A 24,398-nucleotide genomic window follows, 5' to 3' on the forward strand; every position below is an offset into this window, starting at 1 on the left:
TAGCCCAGTGGTTAAAGCGTTCGCTCGTCACGTTGAAGACACGGGTTCGATTCCCCGCATCGACACAATGTGTGAAGCCCATTTCTGGTGTCTCCCGCTTTGACATTGCTGAATAATGCGAAAGGCGGCGTAAAACTAAACTCACTCACTCACTTGGATCGGAGCGACTATACAAGATCCTGTTATAACAATGTGGACCATGGTGCTAGGTTGTTCTTTTTTCGTCATAATAATGTACTGAAAAGAAAGACAGCCACATTTCTCCAGTACTAAAGAAACGTCACTGGTTGAAAGTGGCTGACAGAAGCACTTTATAAGTAAACCTTCAAAGCAAGGACAGGCTATAGCCCCTGTGTATCTCCAGGAACTCCTCCAGGAGTACAAGCCCGCGAGGTATGTTAGATCCATGGGACAAGGCATGCTCGGTGTTCCACACGCAAGGACCACCACCTATGGAGAACGATCCTTTGAGAGCAGCTCCACGACTCTGGAATGATCTGCCATTGAAACTGAAACTTGTCAATAACTCGACCATTTTAAAAACCAATATGAAAACCCACCTTTTCTCAAAGACATACACCTAGACGAAGCGGACATTGTTGATACATGTGACATGCATGATCCTCTCAAAGAGCTTTAGAGCAGTTATTCTGACTGGATTCTTGTGCTATATAAGTTCTTAGTTGTTGTTGTTGTTGATGATGATGATGTTGATTGTTGTCATCAGTTACAGATCGTTGTCATTAATTAATATACAAAGGTAATAATAAACACAAGCAAATGGTTCAGTCATCCCATGGACATAAACTGGACGGTCACTGACATGTAATTCATCATAGAAGAATATCAATGTCTGGTACATTTACATGCACAATCGCATGCAGTTGCTTCCCTTAACGGATTGGATAATCGTGGTTCCAATGCCGTAAATGGTAAATATCTATGAAATCACCAATGATCATTCTGAAACGCCCTCGATGACCCTAGTTCTAACCGCAAATACGCAAACATGAACGCTGAAGTGAATAAAATCACGACACACGTACGTATGTCGGTTGTGTTGCGCCTATTACATAAAGGGATCACCTGTAAATCAAAATCAGCTTCACTGCGCGAATCCCTGAATTCCCCATACAGTACAACATAATATCATGAGAGAGATTGATTGCATCATGCTGCATATTTATCGTTTGTCCAAGTCTACGGTACACGTGCTGCGTGGCACGTGTAGGCAAAACAGGAGATTCACGTGTTGGCCTGATGGCGATAGCATTGATTTATTTCAATACATTTATGTACCCTTTATCAACCTGGTTCCAACCATCTGTGCAATTCAGTCTACAATGCCTTATTGTTCCTTCGACATGCGTTCATATAAGGACACGTATATGGGTTTTAATTAATTTCAAATTAATTCCAATTTTCTCAAGGAAAATATTTTGTTTTATCTTATGATTTAATAACCACTGATAAGAAGTTGAATGTCGTCTTCAAAATTTACAATATATTTAAAATCTGAATAAATGGCGTTAATATGATAAAACACACTTCCTGCAAATAGGAACTTATTCAAAAATATGGTGATGAAATATGAAAAATTAAACCCTGCAATTATGTTTATCCTCTTCTCGGACTCCGCGCGTAATTTTGTTTAGCTTTCCAATATTTCCCGCTTCAGGTGTTTTATTGTCGATATTATATATCAGCGAGTGTGCCTTGATCTAGTGTTGGTTCAGCGAGGGGGGCGTGGCGTCCTCAATATACCAGGTGTTACGATGACAATAAACCATCACATCCTTCCCCATGAGATCAGAGATCGGGGTGAATACGTGTAAATGTTCAGCCAAATACGTGGACTCGCACTTGATAAATCCGTTCACACATTTGTACGTGCCGACCACACATTGTGTAGTGACCTTCCGTGAAGGTGAACTGTGGCTTTACATCATTTAGAGTTATCCGCCCCTGCTCAGCTGACGAAACAACTGGAGGAAGCAAAGCGTCGAGACTAAAATAGTGTCGGTTGTGTAAGCCGGGTTCATATAATAACGGTGCGTTGCTGGAGTCAGACATCTAAGGCTGAAGCTGTTGGAAATACACATTATCAGCCGACTGCATCAAGTAGTAAGTCATTTTCTCTGCATTGTGTGCAATATCAAACTGACAAGATGGGCTCTCAAGGCACAGACAAGGTTTTGACTGTGGAAACACTAAACCCGAACGTCAAACTTATGGAGTATGCAGTCCGAGGACCAATTGTAACACGGGCCAATGAAATCGATCAAGAAATAAAAAACGGAGCCAAAAAGTCTTTTGAAAAGGTGGTAAAGGCAAATATTGGCGATTGCCATGCAACCGGACAAAAACCGATAACGTTTATACGCCAGGTGCTTGCCTTGTGTACATACCCGGATCTGCTGAATAGTCAGGATTTCCCCGAGGATGCTAAAAACCGGGCAAGGCGTATTTTGGGTGGGTGTCGAGGAGCAAGCCTTGGGTCGTACAGTGACAGTGCAGGAGTGGCTGTGATAAGAGAGGATATTGCCAACTACATCACTCAGAGAGATGGTTTTCCTTCAAATCCTGATGACATTATAATGTCCACTGGAGCCAGTGATGGAATCAAGTCAATCCTGACACTGTTGCTGACTGGAAAGGGTGGGAATGAGCGAGCTGGTATCATGATTCCAGTACCTCAGTACCCTCTGTACTCGGCGGCCATTGCGGAGTACAATGCCTACCCCATCAAATATTACCTGGATGAAGAAAAGCACTGGGGTTTGGAAGTCGATGAATTGAATAGAGCTATAACTGAAGCCAAATCTCATTGTAAACCAAGGGCGATTGTCATTATTAATCCTGGTAACCCAACAGGGCAAGTGCTGACCAAAGAGAACATTCAGGCTGTAATCCGATTCGCTAAACAAGAAAACCTGTTTATTTTGGCTGACGAGGTGTATCAGCATAACATCTATGCACAAGGCAGCGAGTTCTTCTCCTTCAAGAAAGTTCTCATGGAAATGGGACCTGAATACAACCAAATGGAGCTGTCATCGTTCATGTCGGCATCGAAAGGCTTCATGGGCGAGTGTGGCTACCGAGGGGGATACGCGGAGGTCATCAACCTTGACCCAGCTGTCCGTGTGCAGTATCTTAAGAGCATCTCTGCCAAACTGTGCCCACCTGTCTCAGGACAGGTCGTCATGGATGTGGTCACAAACCCTCCCGTACAAGGGGAGCCATCTTATGAACTTTTCATTAAAGAAAAGGAGGAAGTTCTGTTGCTACTGAAGAAGAAAGCTCGCCTTGTGACCGATACTTTTAATTCTATTGATGGGATCACATGTAATGAAGTTCAAGGTGCCATGTATGCCTTCCCACAGATTTTCCTGCCCCCAAAGGCTGTTGAAGAAGCAAAGAAAAACAACCAGGCGCCGGATGCGTTCTACTGTTTCAGTCTCTTGGAGGAGACTGGAATCTGTACTGTTCCTGGGAGTGGGTTTGCACAGAGAGACGGAACCTACCATTTCCGCATAACCATCCTACCTCCCCTTGAAGAGATCGAACTGGTGTTGAAGCATTTCCGTACCTTCCACCTGAAGTTCCTCGGGAAGTACAAATAAACAGGTAAATTATTGTTCCTCTAAAAGTACAAATAACAGTTAAATATATATTGTTGTTACACAAGAGTGAGTGAGTCTAGTTTTACGCCGCACTCAGCAATAATCCAGCTATATGGCGGCGGTCTGTAAATAATCGAGTCTGGACCAGACAATCCAGTGATCAGCAGCATGAGCATCGATCTGCGCAACTGCGTACCGATGACATGTGTCAACCAAGCCAGAGAGCCTGACCACACGACCCCGTTTGTCGCCTCTTACGACAAGCATGGGTTACTGAAGGTTCATTCTAACCTGGACCTTAACGTGTCTGTTACACAAGAATTATCAATAAACACGTATAATGTTGTTCCTTGAAAAGCCCAAAGGAATAGATAATTATATATAAATTGTTGTTCCTCGAGAAGTACAAGTAAACAGGTAAATGTAAATTGTTGTTACACAAGAAGTATATGTAAACAGGTAAATGTTGTTCCTTGAAAGTAACAAATAGATAGGTAAATTGTTCCTTGAGGACTATAATCCCCTAGGTATTATTTTTCCTCGAGAAGTGTAAAACAATTAAATTGTTGTTCTTTATAGAAGTGGTGTTCCGATTAATTGAAATACTCGAAGATTGGTCGCAGTGACCAAACGACCAAGCAATCGATCACATTTTCTCATAATCGATATTAACCGATTTTGGAACTACTGTTTTAGTCTTTGCAACACTTGACAATGGAACATATCTTAGAAGTTGTCAGGGCCTGAAACGTGTTTAATTCTTAGAAAACTCACTTCACTAACTGAAAAGTCATGACTGAATATTTCTCTAAGACTCCAGGAAGTTTATGCCCATGATATATTAGTCATCACTTTAAAGTAGCAAGTTGCATCATGTTATACATATCAGCAATAATAACTTGGATAGGAAAATCTGAAAAATGACGCTAACCAATTTTTTTCGATGATTGTTCGTTGGTAATGAAGCAATCATCAATTGTGAAATTTCAACCAATTTCCAACACTACTTTATAGTGGTTTTGTGACTGAGGAGTAGTCGCTATTTGTGATCATCAGCAACAGAAATGCATCAGGTTAGACCTAAACAAGTCTTTTTCATGTTTTATTTGTTTTTAAACACCACACTCAGCAATAGCCCAGATATATCCAGGCAGACAATCAGGTGATTCACATCATGAGCAACACTCCACACAATTCATTTTCAGTAAGCTGTGTTGTAGCTAATATGCTTGTAATGAAATAGCAGATAAGAAACTGCATTCTTGGTCCTTGCACTTATTTTATTTATTATTAGTCAAAATATGTATAATGAAATATGGTTATAACAAACTAAAGTTAGTGGTCGTTTTGAGTATGTTATAACTTTAGTTCACTGTATGACATGCAATCGACCTTGTCCCTGAGCTTCACTATCCAATCTGCTCAGTCCCCTCTTACATTTACAACAAGCATAAGCTGCTGTAGGCATATTTTGATGCCCAGAAACCGCATTAGTCAACAGATTGTTGGCCAGTTGACCAGTGATGGTCAGTCTGAAGCAATTATAAATGGTACTTCAGGTCTCTTCCTCGCTAAACATTTTTCCAAATTTGTTATGTTTTTTTGTGTGTGTGTGAAATCATGACCATTTTCATCCTCATGCTCTACAAGTCGTGCATTAAGCCCATCATGTATGTCATGTCAGGTTTAACATATCACCACCGACAAATTATGCAGCTATACCTACATATAATCTCTGAAATGAACATATTTTACAGAAAAACCTGCAACAGTTTGTAATTATTTCAATGAAATGAAATATAAATAAAACAAAAGACTTTCTTCGTCCCTGAAACTGCATTAAACCAGATTTGCCAAATATCGTCTCTTATTACAGACTTGCATGTTCTGTAATTGATATACTTGGTTTTTTAAGGGTCTGCATGACATAGTAGTATTACTACCTGACAGCCTGGTGTGACAATGATTTATATATAATTACCCATATGGTGAAACATAACCAATGTCATATATCATATATGCATATGTGCACATATCACTGTTGCCTAGCAACCATTGTTTCTGTATTTTGTCGTCTGTGACGTCATTAAACAATTGAACGTAAAATCAATGAACAGGGCTGTCACACTTGCATATCGTGTTTTACTGCACAAATGTACATGAATAAAATGGATAATACAGAAGTTATTACACTCAAGCAAGCAGGGGTTCAAAAATCCCATCGCCCGACGCCCGGGACAAGTCAGTTTTCATTTCGGGCAATCAAATAGTGGTATCTTACTTGTCCGTGGGCTACTAGATAATTTCCACTTATGGTTTCAAACCGCAAATAAACTTGGATTTAATTTCATATCTGCTCAAAATGTAGCTATTACATTTCACAATGATAATAAAGTAGAGCAATCTTTCTTTGCTATTTATAACTTTACAATCAATAGTCCAGTAAACATTAACATCAAATACCATGTTGATTTCTTCTTTCATAATTACATCATCATAATTATGTCATAAAATCAGGGCAAGTGGAAAATTAGTCAGGACAAGTTACTTTCTTAAAGTCACTTGCCCTGTGGCAAGTGGCTTTTAAAAAAAAATTTGAACCCCTGGCAAGCATGTCATATGACATATGAAACTCATGCAAAATTATACAAAGTTTCACCCTTTTTACGTATAAGTTGTATGACACACTTGCTCATGTAATAATCTGAATTAATAACATTAAAGTGTAGAAGTTTAAACATCACTGCAATATGAAATGAAAAATAAACAAGACATTCCCAAATCTGTTAATTGAAAGACTTGTGAATGTATTTGTGTCCAGTATTGATTTGTCTGGTTCGTTAAGAGGTACCATCTTTTGCATTTCTCATTTTATTGTGTGTACGTCAAAAAGGAATCTTTAGAAAATAACAAGTCTTGAAAAAATAAACATTTACAGTTGAACGTGTGGTGCAGCCATTTTGAAAACTGTAAATAATGTCTGTTACCCTTATGAAGAATTATATCCAATAGTCCATGACCTGGACATACAGTTCATGCCCAATGACTGAATATTTTAACTCCAATATTATTCACAGCTTCGCAGGTACTCCAAGCATGACTTCATTTGCATAAAAATCCATAAACCAACAATGTTTTTACCTTTCATCTCTGTGTGATCTGAATAGTGAATTTTTTCTCTTGCATGCTATATATCCTATCTTTGGCAGGGCTCCAGATAATCTTTAAACACCAGGAGTACAGGTCAATAAACAATAAAACAATAATTTTCAGATAAATACGTCTGCAAATGATTCTAAGACCGTACACCATTGCTGTGTTGCGTATCTGCTACATTTTGTAAAATATTTCCTACCGTATCGTGTATATTTTTGATCCGTACATACGCCGATACGGCCCTTATCTGGAGCCCTGTTTGGTCTAAATAATTCCCTTGTAAGAGGAGCGGTAGCCTAGTGGTTAGTGTTCACTTGTCACGCCAAAGACCTGGGTTCGATTCCCCACATGGGTACAATGTGTGAAGTCCATTTCTGGTGTCCTCGTTGAAATATTGGGGTGGTGGGCTAGCCTAGTGGTTTAAGTGTTCGCTCATCATGCTGAAGACCTGGGTTCAATTCCCCACATGGCTTCAATGTGTGAAGCCCGTTTCTGGTGTCCCCCACTGTGATATAGCTGGTATATTGCTAAAAGTGGTGTAAAACCAAACTCACTCACTCACTTGTTGTAATATTGATGGAATATTGCTAAATGCGGCGTAAAACTAAGCTCACTCACTCACTCACCCTTGTAAGAATGACCATGTTGAAGGGTCTAATTTTTATTTTTTATATAGCCTGTTATGTGTGTGTCAGTAATAATAAATCAAATTCCTTAGAAATCCACACCAGACATCTGTGAAAAATAGCTTGACTTATGTATACAGTGGTTTAAGTAGTCTATACTTTGAGGTCCATATTTGGTCCAAGACTGCATGAAATGTTTATAATAAATTCGTAATTTGAGTAAAACTGCCCCAATATGTGTTAATCAGTTGTAATTAATGACATAGTTTTGTAAAGGTGTCAGGACAAGGGTAGATGTATCAGTGTTTAATGTTCAATCGTCTTAATGCTCTGATTTTAGGGGACAAAACCATTAACAAAATCACAAATTTGAAGTGTTTTTCCCAAAATTGTAAGCCAGGACACTTTGTTTGGAATTTGAGATAGAATTTGCATTTTAGGCAAAGTCACAGCTTCAGTTTGAAGCGAGAGTCTTAAGATATTATTCAGTCTCTTATGTTTACTAATCATACTCTGTACTTCTATATAGATTTATACTAGTGATGTTGATCACTGGATTGTCTGGTCCAGACTCAATCATTTCGGTCTGCATTACTGGATTGTCTGGTCCAGACTCAATCATTTACAGTCTGTCATCACTGGATTGTTTGGTCCAGACTCAATTATTTAGAGACCACTGTCATATAGGTGGAATATTGCTGAGTCCGGCATTAAACAACAACAAACCAAACCAAACAAAACCATACTCTCTATATATCATATTCTTCTTGATAAACACCTTGGGTGCTTAGAAAATTGACAAATGGGTGCTTTTTGAAACATTACACCACATGATAAATTTGTTTCGGAGAAAAGTGGTAGTTAACAAACAGATCAAACATTACTAAAACTTGATGATATCTGAAAGGCAATTCTGTAAGCCATTCGTGCTGCTTATGTATGGTATACAGGGGTGGAAATAACCCATTGCCCGACGCCCGAGTCCAGTGTCTTTTTCTGTTGGGCAAGCAAATTTGTATATCACACTGTACCGGTGTCCAGTTGACGTTCCAATATTAATTATGTTGTTTATTTAAGAAATCAATAAGAAAACGGACGGTATAGTGGAAAAATTGTGATTTTACATGTGCCACTGTACCGGAGTACTCTAGCAATTTAAAAGTTATTTCTGCCCCTGGGTATAAATGGTATAAATCCACACTATACACTGTCTTGTAAACATTTGTTTGTTTATAGCAGAGGAAGCTGTTATATACAAGTTATAAAGATTACTGATTGGTCTATTTGGAGTGATGCGCTTAATATGGTAAATATGGTACTGTGACTTTTCACATGAGAAGTCACCAATATACAATACTGAGTTATCTACATGAATCTTTCAAGGACTGAATGCATGGTATGTTAGTATAGTCAAAACAATGTCAAAAATTCAGGTTTTACTTGTAATGTTGACATATTTGGATACTATTTGGTATTTGATTACACCATACAACCTTGCTTATCCCGACCCAAATACCTGGAAACTTCATCAAATGCACAATATTTATGCAAAACGAAATGTGTGCTATCAAAATGTGATTCATTTATTCTCAATTTGTTTCTGGTTCCGGACTGTAAATTTCAATTACCAAAATGAACCGCGTTGTGTTTCGCTGCATTTTGCAATTCACTGACTGACTTATATGGTTTTACGCCGTTTTTAGCAATATTCCAGCAATATCATGGCGGGGGACACCAGAAATGAGCTTCACAAATTGTACCCTTGTTGGGAATCGAATCCGGGCCTTCGGCGTGACGAGCGAACGCTTTAACCACTAGGCTACCCACCGCCCACATTTTGCAATTCAACCTTAAAGGAGCAAAATGTCATGTGATTTCAGTAATAAATTTAATCATGCATTTTCTTGAACATGCTGGTTATACAAAATGTTCATAGGCTATCTGGACTTGTATCAATAAACTATTTGAATATTCTATCTAAGATTTCATTCAATATTGTTAAGCACAACAGGAAGTACAAAGTAAAGGGGAAATCAGTATGTCTAGTGATCATGGTGATGTTCCTACTTAAATGTTTTTACCAGAGTTCCCCTGAATTAACTAAAGGAGATAATGTTGTTTACAGTTGTTACAATTCGTTTGCATATTCAATGAATCAAACCGTATACCCTTTTAAAATTCAATTCCGCACTATTCCGATCAATTTCTAGAAGTTTTTTACTTGAATTAATTATTATCAAAACAAGAATTGTAAAATGGAATATATCCAAGCTAGGCAGGGTATAGCCAACATTCCTATCAGGGGTGGAAATAACTTTAAAATTGCAAGTGTACTCCGGTACAGTGGCACATGTAAAATCACTTGCCCTGATAATTTTTCCACTATACCAGCTGTTTTCATGTGATTTTTACAAAAGAACATATTAACATTGGAAAGTCAACTGGACAGCGGTACAGTGCATATAAATTGCCAAGAAAACCCACTGGACTCGGGCTATATTATTTCCACCCCTGCCTATATATTTAATTTGACAGTAAAGTGGTCATTGGTCATTGGTCATTGTTGGGATAAATTTGCATTGTCATTATGGTCAAAACATGTCAAAGAATATTTCTTATTGTTTCACGGATTATCATGAATGATGCATCAACTGCCAAATTGTTATTCTATCCGTTACCCAATATTCATGATATGTATTATATTTGGCTAATAGTGGATTCTGGCAGCCCTAATGTTATTTATTACTAAGCTTTTTTCTCCAATAGTCTCATGCTTTTTGTATCAGTATGTTTTGTTTTACCTTCTGAGAATTTGGATGGGGGTTCATACATGACATGAGGTTCATATGTCCAAAACTTTGTTTTTGAGACAATATTTATAAATGCCTGTGTCTGAATAAGTGAGGTTCGACTGTGTAAGGAGTATAAAAATCCTGAATTACAGCTGTATCTTGGCTGACTGCCTAATGTACATGATGTACAGCAAACTTGCAATACTTCAGATTTAGCAGGTTCTCAGATATGATCTATAAATAGAGGTAAACTTTCTGTTATCTTATCATACTAAGCCAAATCCAGTTTAGACTTTCTTACCCAGGGCCTAGATTTTCGAAGCTCTCTTAGCGCTAAGATAGTCGTAAGTGCTATACATTAACATTAACTTATGACTATCTTAGTGCTAAAGGCTGAAAAATCTGAAAGGTTTATAACCTGCACACAAAAACTGAAATATGAAAATAAATATGAAAATTGAAAAGCTGCTCACCAGTGGTTATTTTCCTATCAACCAGAAATTTGTAAAATGTGTAGAAATACTCGTTTACTGTTAATAAGTGTTATTATTAGTGTAAACATGATAAATGTTATTAAAACTTGTTGAGAATGGATATTTAGAATAACGATTAAAACTTGTTGAGAATGTTTGATATTCAAGTTAAGAATAACTAATCTTCAGAGATATCTGTCTTTTAAGGAAGCAGGTACATCTACACTCGTTCCTAAACAATTGTTTTATAATATAACTTTATGTTTTTATCTGACACACTGAACTGAGCTCTGAGCCAAATATCAGCCTATGTTATTTTAGACATCTACTTGTTTTATACATACAGGCCCAGCATCCCCTTATATGGTGAGTCTTTTGTTGGTTACCCAGCCATGTTGGCATTTCTGGGAACACAATGGCCGATTTTGCTGCTAAGGCAGCACTTAACAAATCCGTGACACTGGGTTAGAATATTGATCTTCAATAACCCATACTTGTCGTAAGAGGCGACTAACGGGATCGGGTGGTCAGGCTCACTGACTTGATTGACACATGTCATCGGTTCCCAATTGCACAGATCGATGCTCATGTTGTTGATCACTGGATTGTCTGGTCCAGACTCGATTGTTTACAGACTGCGCCATATAGCTGGAATATTGCTGAGTGCGGTGTAAAACTAAACTCACTCACTCACTCACTCACTCACTCACTCACTCACTCACTCACTCACTCACTTCATATCTCACTCGCTCACTGAGCCATGATCTGATGCAGATGAAGTTGGACACCCAAGTAGGTATCAATTAATTACATCAAGTAAACTAACTATCATTCAGTCTAGATTTCAGAAGGTCATTATGCGCCGATGTCTCATTGGCCATACAAGATATACACATGAATACTTATTAAAAAGTGAGGATCCTCCGCTTTGTACCCCTTGTGATGGGAGAATCACGGTCAAGCACGTCCTGCTTGACTGTATTGATTTTTCCATCACAAGGGATAAGTATTTCAAATGTATAAACTGTTAGGATCTTTTTACTACTGTTAATTTTCATTTAATTATTGTTTTTTTAAAAAGAAATAGAATTGTTGCATAAATTTTGATATGTTTTGTAAATAGATACATATAATTAGTAATTAGTAGTTTAGATTATCAACTGGGATTGTTCAGGGCTGTATATTCAAAGGGGGTTAAGGTACTGTAAAATTATTGTCCTCCTGAGTCCCAAAACGTTCAAAGTAAATTTAAACTTACTACTTTTTTAACAGGATATAGGTCATTTTAATTTATGGCTAGTTTGTCTAAAATTGAAACATATTTGAAGAAACATATTTGAAAGAATTTTCAGTGTTGATTGAGTTGAAGTGACTGAGTGAGCTAAAACTTTGTAGGTTCTCATGGTAACAATGAATTTAAACACATTCAAATTTCTCTTCTGCATTATCTTTAGATGTCAACAAATTCTTAACCATGTTAACCCTTGTCATGGAATAAGTACTTTCTCAGTTAAACTGGCCCACTAATTGTAAAGATTTGTGTGGATATTTGTGACAAAAGCATTCTCCAAAGAATAAAATATTGTCCTCTCATGTCCAAAAGATCTTTGTTGGTGTGAAATAATTTCACCACCCTTGTTCAGATTGTGACTGATTTCTTCTCTATGGGTGGTTGAAGGTTTCATGAGGACAAGTTTCAACTTACCAAGGATGTGAGCAAACTTACTTTGGTGGTGACGTCAATGCCTGAAAAACACCTCCTAGTTTATTCTTAATCTGACCTTGACCTTGGGCATGACTATTCATTTCAAGTGAACAATACAACCTATGACACAATGTCATTGCTGTGCCATTTTGTTTGTTTGTTGTTTAAAGCTGCACTCGGCTCTATGACAGTAATAATGAGGTTGGGCCAGTCTGAAAAAGACTTTTTCAAGAGTTTGAGAAGTGAGAAAGTTAGCTTGGATCACTCATTGAACAACATTCTGTTATTTTTATACCTGATAACCGATGTTTGGGAGGAAAGTCAGAAGTTGCAAGTCTCGACATTTTCCATTTTGAGCATTTCTAAAGCATGGCAGGCAAACCTAAAACAAGTTATGTTGACATATAGCTGGAATTTTGCTCAACATAACCATCAAACATTATACCAAGATGAAGGAAAACTAAGCTCTATGGATAGTCAACTTCTTTATTGCAATGAGTGCGACGTTTGATTGTAGGTACTAACACCGTTATCAAGCAAGTGATACAACGATTTGAAACAAGGAGTTTATTATACGTCAAACTCATCAATTGTATAAACTCAACTCTAATCACAGTCAATCACTCTGTACATCAACCTCCTCTGCTCAAATCACTTATCAAATATCCAATGTACATCAACCATGTTAATTGTATATACTCACTATGCAGCAATGTATATATTCTCCTTGTTTCAAAATGTTGTATCACTTGCTTGATAACGGTGTTAGTACCTACACCAAAACGTCGCACTCATTGCAATAAAGAAGTTGACTATCCATAGAACTTAGTTTTCCATTATACCCCTATGTTCGTTATTTGTTAACCACTCATGCGTTGTCGAGGGTGTCAGCTATGTATGAAATAAGGCCGTCCGACTGCCCGAGACGGTCTAGATTTCTGACGGACGGTCTAAATTTACAACTAGCCAGCCCGATGGTCTGGTAAATTTTTTAGATGTTCCATACATCTGAGTAAATTCACCATATTTGGTCTGGTTAAATCCATTTTGGGCTGGTAACATTTTGAAGTTACCAGCCCTGATATCTGGCTGGATTTTTGGCTTATTTCATACACTGGTGTCAGTCATGCATGCAACAAGCAGTCACTAGATGACGGAGAACTGACATAAGGTATGGTTACTTCAAAACAGCATTAAGCTTCTACTTGCCTTCTTTCCTGCTGAATATTTGTTTCCTGTGACCAGCGTTGACATTTTGCCTAATCTTGTGATTCATAGTATTGACATACCATATTGGCCATAAAAAACACCAATGGTTAGACGTGATAAAAGGGACATTCCGTAAAACTGTACACGTTAAATTTGTTGTCAGTGACATACCTGTAGTGAGCGAACTCTTTTCGGCGAAAAATAATTTTGATAATAGCCACTTAGCAGTTATGTAACCCAGTTTTGACCATGACAGATGTGTTTTACATATACAATAAATACAAGAAAATATTAGGGGCTTGTAAACGACAGATGTGTTTTACATATACAATAAATACAAGAAAATATTAGGGGCTTGTAAACGACAGATGTGTTTTACATATACAATAAATACAAGAAAATATTAGGGGCCGTAAACGACAGATGTGTTTTACATATACAATAAATACAAGAAATATCAGGGGCTTGTAAACGACAGATGTGTTTTACATATACAATAAATACAAGAAAATATCAGGGGCTTGTAAACGACAGATGTGTTTTACATATACAATAAATACAAGAAAATATTAGGGGCTTGTAAACGACAGATGTGTTTTACATATACAATAAATACAAGAAAATATTAGGGGCTTGTAATAATGATGTGTTTACATATACAATAAATACAAGAAAATATCAGGGGCTTGTAAACGACAGATGTGTTTTACATATACAATAAATACAAGAAAATATCAGGGGCTTGTAAACGACAGATGTGTTTTACATATACAATAAATACAAGAAAATATTAGGGGCTTGTAAACTTTCCGTCCCATCCTGCTTATTTATACAGGGCACTTTTTAAGGTCACTCAAAGATTTGCCTAGACAGAGATCTTGGGTTGTTTATTGGAGCAGGGTTTTTAACAGAGGTAATGCGATAATCATTGTAACTGGTACATGTACTTCAGTAAACACTGACAACATTTATTTGAACAGGGTTCTTCACAGAGGTAATACAGTAACTACTGTATCCAGTATATGTACTGAAGTAAACACTGACATTGTCAGCAAGGTTAAGCCAGATTACCCATGTTAACTGAATGACCTGGATCCTGAGGACACAGTCACTGATCCGTAGTGGTCCTGCTGTTTATGAAAACGTCACACCAGTCCATAATCCGTCTTAACTATAACACAAGGCATTCATGTAATGAGGAAAATAACACACTTGTCTATCATTATTATGTCCTGTTTAATGATGAAGGAATTTTTTTTGTTTCCGATATTTATACCCTTGATACAAAAAATATACAGTTGCACCATGGAATTCTATCCACCAGTCCATTGGTCTATTCGTCCGAAGACATATTTGCTTGTTTGCTTGAAGAAGAGGTGCACTGCAAAGTTTGGTTCCAATTTTCTAATCTTTAAGTTTTACATATTTATAACCTTAAAAAAGGCATATTTTTGTTCAACCAATAACTTGAACACAATTGAGACAATTCAAGGAGAATTTTTGTGTGCAAAAGTATGGCAATAGTTGGTCGCAGTAGACTATCGCTATCGCAATAGTATGTTGCAATAGACTATCGCTGTGGCAATAGTTGTTTACCCCCTCAATAGTCACACCAAATTTAGAGTACGTGTATGTAAAATTTAAAACTGTAATAACACATTTAAAAGTGAACCAGAAATTGGCAGAAGTCTTCAGATATATGCAGATCATGAAAGCGGTGCTTTTATGGGTTATAGCTTGTTCAGCTCCAGTGCTTTGGAAGACGGGGATGGGGAAGGGGCCATGGGGAGTCAGGGGAGGGGAGTGGGACAGCTCGACCTACTCTGGATACTTGATAGTAATTCATTTTCTGTATCATGAGTTCAGCCTGTAGGCTTATGAAGCTTCTATAATTAGCTAGGCAGTAACTAGCTTACATAACATGGAAGTAATCACACCTGTAACGTTCTGGGACATGTTGACCGAAATACGATGTGCCTGGCAATGGCGCTGACGAACATTAACATGTCTCAGACAACTGTAGAATTTTTCACAGTATTATTAGACCTCCAATTCACTAATTTAATTAATTATCACTACATATTTGTTCTATTATTTTTGTAATAGAAAAGTATAATTCTTTATGGATAACAACTTCTTTATTTATTATGATGCAACGTTTCGGTATAGCTTCTTATACCGTTGTCAAGCAAGAGTAAAGTAATACAGCACAGAACCGACTTATATACATGTAACAGGGATTAAGTAAGACAACATGAGGAATACATCCATGTTACATGTATATAATATCCAGATAAAGGACTTCTTGATAAAATATATGCGCCATACGACAGGATAAGAAGCTATACGAGCCACTGAGCGTCACTTCATAATTAAGTTGAAATAAATTGTTGTTGTTATTATAAAAGATAGTATTAACAAATATGTTCGATTGAATTGAATAGGCTTCCTCTTTCATTATCCATCAACTTCTAAAATGCCAATCAAACAGATTATTTTGTAATATCAAGAATCTCATGTGAAGTGTTGATAAAATGAAATCTATTTGGGGCAGTGTTATGAGAATTATCAGTATTATTTTGCATATGATTAAATAACTGATGGAACAATCATCTAATAAAATTACTATAGCTTCGAAACACTGTGGATGCAATTTTGTATACACCAACTCTCACTGTTAGCGTAGATTCTGTGACTTTATGACATGTTTTTCTTTTATTCTCATGTGTGGAAATTGACAAAGTATGTGAATTAGATTTATCTAACTTTTGCAAATAATCAAGTACATGTAGTCAGATTTACTGAAACTGACCCGTCCTTGGGTCCTTGAGTACTCATTAAAGCCCCAGATAAAAATATACATAAAACATCACATTGCCAATTTCCAAGAGCGTAGTTCATTTGCATTTGTAAATTGTAATGAAACATTTTTTATACCCATATAGATGGCTGCTGGTCATGTATTGCATGCATGGGAGAGACAGACATTTGCCCATAAAAATTGTACTTGAAGCAGTTCATTAGGGAATATTGCTTAGCACCGCATCGGCAGTAGTGTTGGGAATTGGTTAAAATCTTACAATTGATGATTGCTTCATTACCAATGAGCAATCATCGAAAAAAATTGCATGGTTAGCGTGTTTTTCAGATTTTCCTATTCAGGTTGTTATTGCAGATATGTATAACATGATGCAACTTGTCACTTTAAAGTGATGACTAATATATGATGAACATGAAGTTCCTGGAGTCTTCAAGAAATATTCGGTCATGAATTTTGTGTTATTGAAGTGAGTTTTCTAAGAATTAAATAAGTTTTCAGGTCCTGAAAACTTCGAAGATATGTTCAATTGTCAAGTGTTTCAAAGACTTAAACAGTAGTACCAAAATCGTTTGTGTTCGATTATGAGAAAATGTGATCGATTGCTTGGTCATTTGGTCACTGCGACCATTCTTTGATTATTTCAATTAATTGAAACGCCACTAATCGGCAGTTTTACAGCTATTCGTGGCAAGGGACTACAAGCAACAGTCAAGGAGTTTGCTCTTTTAAGTTTCAGGGAGGGGAAGAGATTTGTCTTGCTTGTTCCAGTTGATCACATCTTACTTGACCCGTGAAGATCCCAGTTAGAATCGATCTTCTGCAACCCATGCTTGTCATAAGAGGCGACTACAGGGATCAGGTGGTCAGGCTCGCTGACTTGATTGACATATGTCATCGGTTCCCAATTGCGTCGACCGATGCTCATGCTGTTGATCACTGGATTGTCTGGTCCAGACTCGATTATTTACAGACCGCCACCATATAGCTGGAATATTACTGAGTGTGGCAGAAAACTAAACTCACTCTCACATCTTACTCCGGCCTGTGGATTCTTGTCAGGCCAGGTTAGGTTAATGTGTAACGTCCTACACACGTAGGTGACCTTTTAATAATCATGCTGAGTATACATTAATATGATATATGTGCTACATAGATATGCGATCACTATAAACTCATAGCTGGATTTACATATACACTTCAGCAAGTTATGTACCATATTTGAAGCATTAAGTGTTTGGGGCAAAAAATAATCAAGGGGATTGCTTTCTGAAACTAGTTAAGGCCAGACCAATTTTATTTCTTGTTTTATGTTTTCAAGAATAAAAATAAAAATCAAAGTTAATTTTCCCTGCTCAAAAATAAAATCCTAATGTTTTTATTGGCCAAAAATGTAAACTTACAAGAAATTTTTTATAGATTGTTTTTTGCCCCATATACACTTCATAAATTGCCAAAAGTAAAATACTTTTAGTGTTTAGAAGGAATATTACTTTGACTGGTGATTTTATTTTTATTTTGTTCCCTCCAGCCTTTAGGATTTCTGAGAACAAAAATCTGTAAAACAAGAAATAAAATTGGGCTGGCCTAAATTTGTTGTCAGAAATGGAATGATGGGGAACAAACTTACTCCTGGTGTTTATAAAACTAAAACTAGTTTGAAAGTGTTACTTATATAGTTCCATGTCAGATCCAAAGAGAGATACAAGTTTCTGAAAGAGATAATAAACCTCTGATTCCCATACAAAGCTAAAAGCTGCATGAATACGCAATGCCATTTAGAAAATGGTCATTATGTAACATGTGCTATATCTGGTATAGATGTAGGATTCTCAGAGTAAAGATTCCAGTACTTTTGGGGTTCAGTCCCAAATATAACATATTGAGTATATAAGCTGCATGCTGCTTATGTAAGCAGTATTTGCCATGTCAAGCAGAAAACCTGCATATTTGACACACAAATTATCTCAAATATGCAGTGAATTTAGAAGCTTCCGTCATTGTTGACGCAATGCTACTGGGCCCTTAGTTCAGATAAAACTTTTGAACTTCTGAAACTAAATGTTTGTCAGTTAACTACTGATTTCTGATTAAATGCCTGACCTGCCTTGTTTTTTGTAGTTATTAAACAATCATAGTTGATGTCTTGATGAAAGTTCCAACTGAAGTTGACTCCCCAAAAACATGTCCAAAACTCCCTCCCATGACACCAGGGAGTCATGATGATTCCTAAATTTTTATACCTAGGGCAAACATTATGTAAGTGAAGGGGCATGGGGGTAGCCTTGTGATTAAAGTGTTCGCTCGTCACGCAGAAGACCCGGGTTCGATTCCACATATGGACACAATGTGTGAAGCCATTTCTGGTGTCACCCGCCATGATATTGCTGGAATATTGCTGTAATATTGCTAAAAGCAGTGTAAAACCCAACTCACTCTCATTATGTAAAGGAAAATCACATGACACAGCAAAAGTTTACATCAGCTTGATCATCTTCAGTTTGCTTTAATTCTTGAACCATGGACACTGAAACATGTCATACTACTTATAATTAATTTCTTTATGTAATCATTAAAATACAATACACAGTTGAATGACTCATGATCTTTCAGTAAGGTGTACACTTTTTGCTCCATACTTTCAACAAATGACTTTTGAACACTGTTTTTAACTTTCCTCTGGGAGGTAGCCTAGTGGTTAAAGCTGCTCATTCCGTGACCGGCGTCCGGTTCGATTCCCACATGGTGTGATGCCCATTCTTTTGAACATTTAAAAGGGCGAAACCCAACTCTCTGGGAGACCAATTTTGTAGTAGGCCCCAACACATAAAGTCTTTCAGTCTCCTGGTCCCCCAAACAAACAACTCTGATAAATCCCTGAACATACCGAAAAAGTCAAAAGAGTCACATCCGCAATATTTCAGCCATATTGTGCCGACAAAAAGGTCATATAGTACGAATAAATATATTTATACTTTTAAAATGCTGCCATCGAAGGACCAGATTATCACAGATTATATCAAAGACAATTAAAGATTGTATCCAAGAATAAAAAAGAAGATGCAATCCAGAAAATTCTTTATGTTCATCAAATAGGATCTTCTAAAATGCCAATCAAGCATACTATTAAAACTAGTGTGAGATAATGTTAAAACGCTAAATCATTCTTCCACAACACAATGTTAAATCGGCTATAGATCGCCAGCAACCAAAATTAGGCCACCATACTGGGGACCATTCTGAATAAAGCAAATATGGCATTGCATATTTAAATAGGTATGTGTCTATTGCATAAGGAATATATCTTTCACAGACATGTGTCCTCCCCAGACTGTTGTAGCATGTCCTTTGTGTGTGTGAACCACTAACTCATTGTTATGCTACTTGTTTACACCTTATCTTGTGTTCAACATATTTCTAAAGGCTGCTGCATAACTGATGCTATCTCTCTTTGTCTGATCTTCATGCTCACTGATGTGGCAAAATATTCCACACTTATGGCGACATAAATCTGGGGTTGTGTCTCCAGGCTGTATGGTGTTGTTGACACAGCTTTTCCATTTTCAACCACGACTGGGCAGTCGAAGAAAAGTCTTTTAACTATGAACCATCTTGTTGGAAAATATCCCAAAGGATGAGAAAGTATTTAGATATCATGTTGGGAAGCAACACAGCTGTTGCAGCATTAGGGGCAACAGGGTAGCCTAGTGGTTAAATCGTTCTCCCCTAACACTGTAGCCCTGGCTTTGAATCCCCACATGGGTACAATATGTGAAGCCCATTTCTGGTGTCCCCTGCCGTGATGTTGCCCGGAATATTGCTAAAAGCAGTGTATAACCAAACTCTGTTGCAGTATAAACCAAATTTGATGCCAATGTGTGATAGAAAGGTAAATTTAAACCTGCTATTGAATTTGTTTAATAGTGGGCCCTTAACTGAAGGGTTAAAATCACCTATCTGATATTTCGGGAAAGTGTGATAATGTTATTGAGATAGTGATGTTCCTACTTGTATGTTGTGACACTTTTGAATCAATGCATTGATCATGTTGATGCTAATACCGGTATTCCATCATATGCCATGCTGAAGACTTATTCAACTCTTTGCCTGACATTAATGAAAGGATGCAGCAGTCTTTCCCCAAAATGTCACAAATTAAGCCAGAAGAGTTTGGAAATAGTTGTAAAATCTATGGCATTTTACTGTCATTTCCTCAAAGCTATCAGCATTAGCATTAGCATTTAGCATTAAATATATTAATTACAGGTGCTCTTGATCACTGGATTGTCTGGTACAGACTCGATTATTTACAGATCGAGATTATTTACACCACATAGCTGGAACATTGCTGAGTGCAGCATTAAACAACAAAGAATATAAAACAAAATATTAATTACAGGTAGGGGTATAGGTATTTTGTATACACTTACAGAATAATTACTGGTAATCTTATTATTAATCAACTCTTGTGGTTTGATGTACTTGATCATATTTCTAATGAGTGCCCCTGACCATAGAGTGAGTGAGTGAGTTCGGTTTTACGCCGCTTTTAGCAATGTTCCAGCAATATCATGGCGGGGGACACCAGAAATGGGCTTCACACATTGTACCCATGCGGGGAATCGAACCCGGGCCTTCGGCGTGATGAGCGAACGCTTTAACCACTAGGCTACCCCACCGCCCCCTGACCATAGAAAATCAGTCTCATTTTAAGGACTTTTAAAATCACAAAAATGTACCATGATCAAGATTAAATTTGCCCTCACTTATCAAGAAGATCTTAAATCATTGTTATAATGCAAGTGTATCAGCTGTGAAGATAGGGATTGGAGTTGTTCTTCAGCTTCTAAGAGAGGCAACTGACAGGATTGTGTAATGTGGCTAGCTGATGTATGTCATTCATCCCAATTAGGGCTGACCAAAATGATCAATGATCGGAAATAACACTGATAGGTAAAAATATTGATTATTATCAATAAGAAAATTGTGCAGTCTATAATATCGTACATGAACAATTGTGATAGAAGAAAGTTTTACTTTACTCACACAATACACAAAGATAGGACACTGCCTTGTTAGTAATCACCACTCACCAGTGATGTGAAATATATTCATTCTTTCAGACATTTCGGGCATTTTTGATCAAAGTTACTTCTCCTATATGTATCAATAATCGATCGATATTTAGCTAATGACTATTGATCGAGTGAGTATGATTTTACTCCATTTTAACAATATTCCAGCAATATGCGGCGGGAGACACCAGAAATGGGCTTCACACATTGCACCCATGATATATATCGATATATAGCCGTAACCCCTATCACTCGAATGGTGATGATGACAATCACTGGATTGTCTGGTCCTGAGTTAATAAGTTACAGGCTGTTTTCAAATTCACATAGCTGCAATATTTCAAGTTATAATATTATAAGTAGACTTTAGAAAGTAATTTTTTGGTGAAAAATAATATGCAATGTTAGGTGTCAAGTTTATCAGTTTTAATGATGTTTAATAATAATGGTGTATCAACTTTGTTTCAGCTGAATCAGTTCCAGAAAACACGAAGGGAAGTGGAATGGTATTCTTATCAATGAAGATATTTCGGGACTGCAAACTTGAGGAGCAAGCTCTGGAAAATGATTTTACAGACACTTCAGTTAGTTAGTGTGTGTAGCTGATGTAACGCACCAAGGAAATACTACAGTTTTAGGTTTATTCAGATGTCATATACAAGGTGGTCGCATTCTCCAGTTACATGGAGTTCTTCACTACGTGTGGGTTTAGGATATTTGTCATATTCAGACATGAATAATTTATATCTACGACTGGTTCCTGGGAAAAACTTTGTACTTATATTCATGTTTTTTTGTCTTTTTTTAAAAAGGGGTCAATATTTTCATGTGTTGAAATATAACAAGGTTTATATAAAACAGCTTTGTTATTGAAGTTATTGAGGTTCTGTTTTTTTGTGGGTCGATCATTACAGCACGTAAAAAGAGATAATTATCAAAGATTTTATGTTTTAGATTTGAACACACGGAGTGCCTTGCGTAGTTAACATTATGTTCATAGAGGCCACATTGTTTGGTGCAATTTATGATTTTATGTAGTTTTTTAAGGAAATTTTCCTTTTGAATGTACTAAGTTGATGTCATTATAACTTACAATAACAACTAATTTACTTACTATATAGGTAGTCATTTTATGCCTTATGCCTTATTATGTAAGGTATTCGTGTTTGATGTTCGTGTTTTAGACTCACCCTGTATACCCATGTTTTAGACTCACCCTTTTGTATACCCATGTTTTGGTTAATATATCTTTGTAATATACAATATATCCCACTGTGCACTTATGGTACATGTCATGTTTTAAACTTTGTAATCCTATGTAAAGCATCTTATAAGAATCTTAAGTGAATCAGTAGAATTTGAATAAGCTATGTATGTCAAAAACAAAGTTGCCAGTAATATAAATTTTGTTACAGGAGTTAAGTATGTCCTTGTAATTCTTTTAACTGATTTTTGCCCTTTAATATACAGGAGTATGTTGGCTATGTCATCTTAGATGTTGAGTGCAGAGTTGTGTCCCTTTACCATAGCAGTATCAGCTGATCTTGGATTCAAATTCCAGACAACCTGATTAGTATACACAGAGATATACTTGTGGGCTTCCTAAAGGTTATAAACATCTGTAACTTTTGTTGATTTGGCACATTAATCAGACGTGTTGTTAAATCACAGAATTATGTTCAAGGTGGTATGAATTCCAAGTCACTCTCTTCATAGTGTTATTGATTAAGCTGAAGCTATTTTGCGCACACTAGGTTTGTGATTGAGTACAGACCTACACACAGTGTATTGACTAATTATTAGAATTTGTTCCTTACTTAATTGTGTCTAATGTCATCATAATTACTGTCGTGAATGATCACTTACTACACCAATGAGCAATGACCTTTTTACCAATGAACGTCTAATTTCATATAATGTTTATCCATTTTGGGACAATTGCATGCAATTTTCACATGGTAATGTTTGTTTTCCACTTCTTTTATTCCTTCAGTTTTCTCTGTGATTATGTTGGAATTGGTACCGAAGAAAATAGTTTTGCATACATGGCATTAAGTCTACAGTCAGTATTTTGGTGGAGATAAAGATATATCTCAGAATAGAACCAGACTGGACAAGCACACAAAGACTACATTGTTCCATTCTAGGATTTGTCCTCTTGATCACTGATGCTCAGGATGATGTAAATACTCGTGACTTCATCAGATTTTCAGATACTGGTTTTTCATCTAATCTGACAGGAGATTCAGCTGATATACTGTTCAAAGCAACAGTAAAACTAACTCTCATAGTAAATGTGGTCTTTACAAAGGAGTGAACACAAAAATGCAACCATTTTATGAAGTGGCTTGTTAATATGAGAGGGGCGGTGGGCTAGCCTAGTGGTTAAAGCGTGAATGGCTCGTGATGTTGCTGCTGAAGACCCGTTCAGTCGAATCCCCATATGGGTACAGTGTGTGAAGCCCATTTCTGGTGTCCCCTGCTGTGATGTTGCTGGAATATTGCTAAAAGCAGCGTAAAACCAAACTCAGTCAGTCAGTGTTAATATGAAGCATTTTTATAGGACATTTCTTTTTATATTCCTCTAAAGACTTACTCCACATTTAAAAATGCTGGAAACAGAAATCCAAATGATGAACACATTCTAATTCAGATCAAAATATTTTCAAGTGCTAAAACTGATCGAATACTGGAAGCAGGAAATACTTTATGCCTATGTTTGTAGCCAACCTATGTTTGCACATATATATCATGCATGCCTGGGACATGTGATCCTGTGTATTCAATGTTCGTTGTCTATATGCTTGTTACATCATAATCCATATACAACTGCCATGTCTCAGATTACTGAATTATAGAGTCAGTAAGTATATAGTCAAGAAAACTTGAAACAGGTAAAAACAGGCTCTTAATCTGGTTAA

The 24,398-nt window shown here is 36.9% G+C and overlaps 1 protein-coding gene across 1 annotated transcript; it reads left to right on the plus strand.

The window, feature by feature from the left end:
* The first annotated feature begins 1,856 nt into the window (after positions 1-1,856).
* LOC124272537 (alanine aminotransferase 2-like) lies at positions 1,857-22,521 on the plus strand. Its single transcript, XM_046707747.1, has 2 exons — positions 1,857-3,627; positions 21,946-22,521. The coding sequence occupies exon 1, from the start codon at positions 2,169-2,171 to the stop codon at positions 3,621-3,623; it is 1,455 nt and encodes a 484-aa protein (XP_046563703.1). The 5' UTR covers positions 1,857-2,168; the 3' UTR covers positions 3,624-3,627; positions 21,946-22,521.
* The last annotated feature ends 1,877 nt before the right edge of the window (positions 22,522-24,398 follow it).

This window comes from Haliotis rubra, unplaced genomic scaffold, assembly GCF_003918875.1.
Source record: "Haliotis rubra isolate DU_JTF1 unplaced genomic scaffold, ASM391887v1 Scf170, whole genome shotgun sequence".
NCBI lineage: Eukaryota > Metazoa > Mollusca > Gastropoda > Lepetellida > Haliotidae > Haliotis > Haliotis rubra.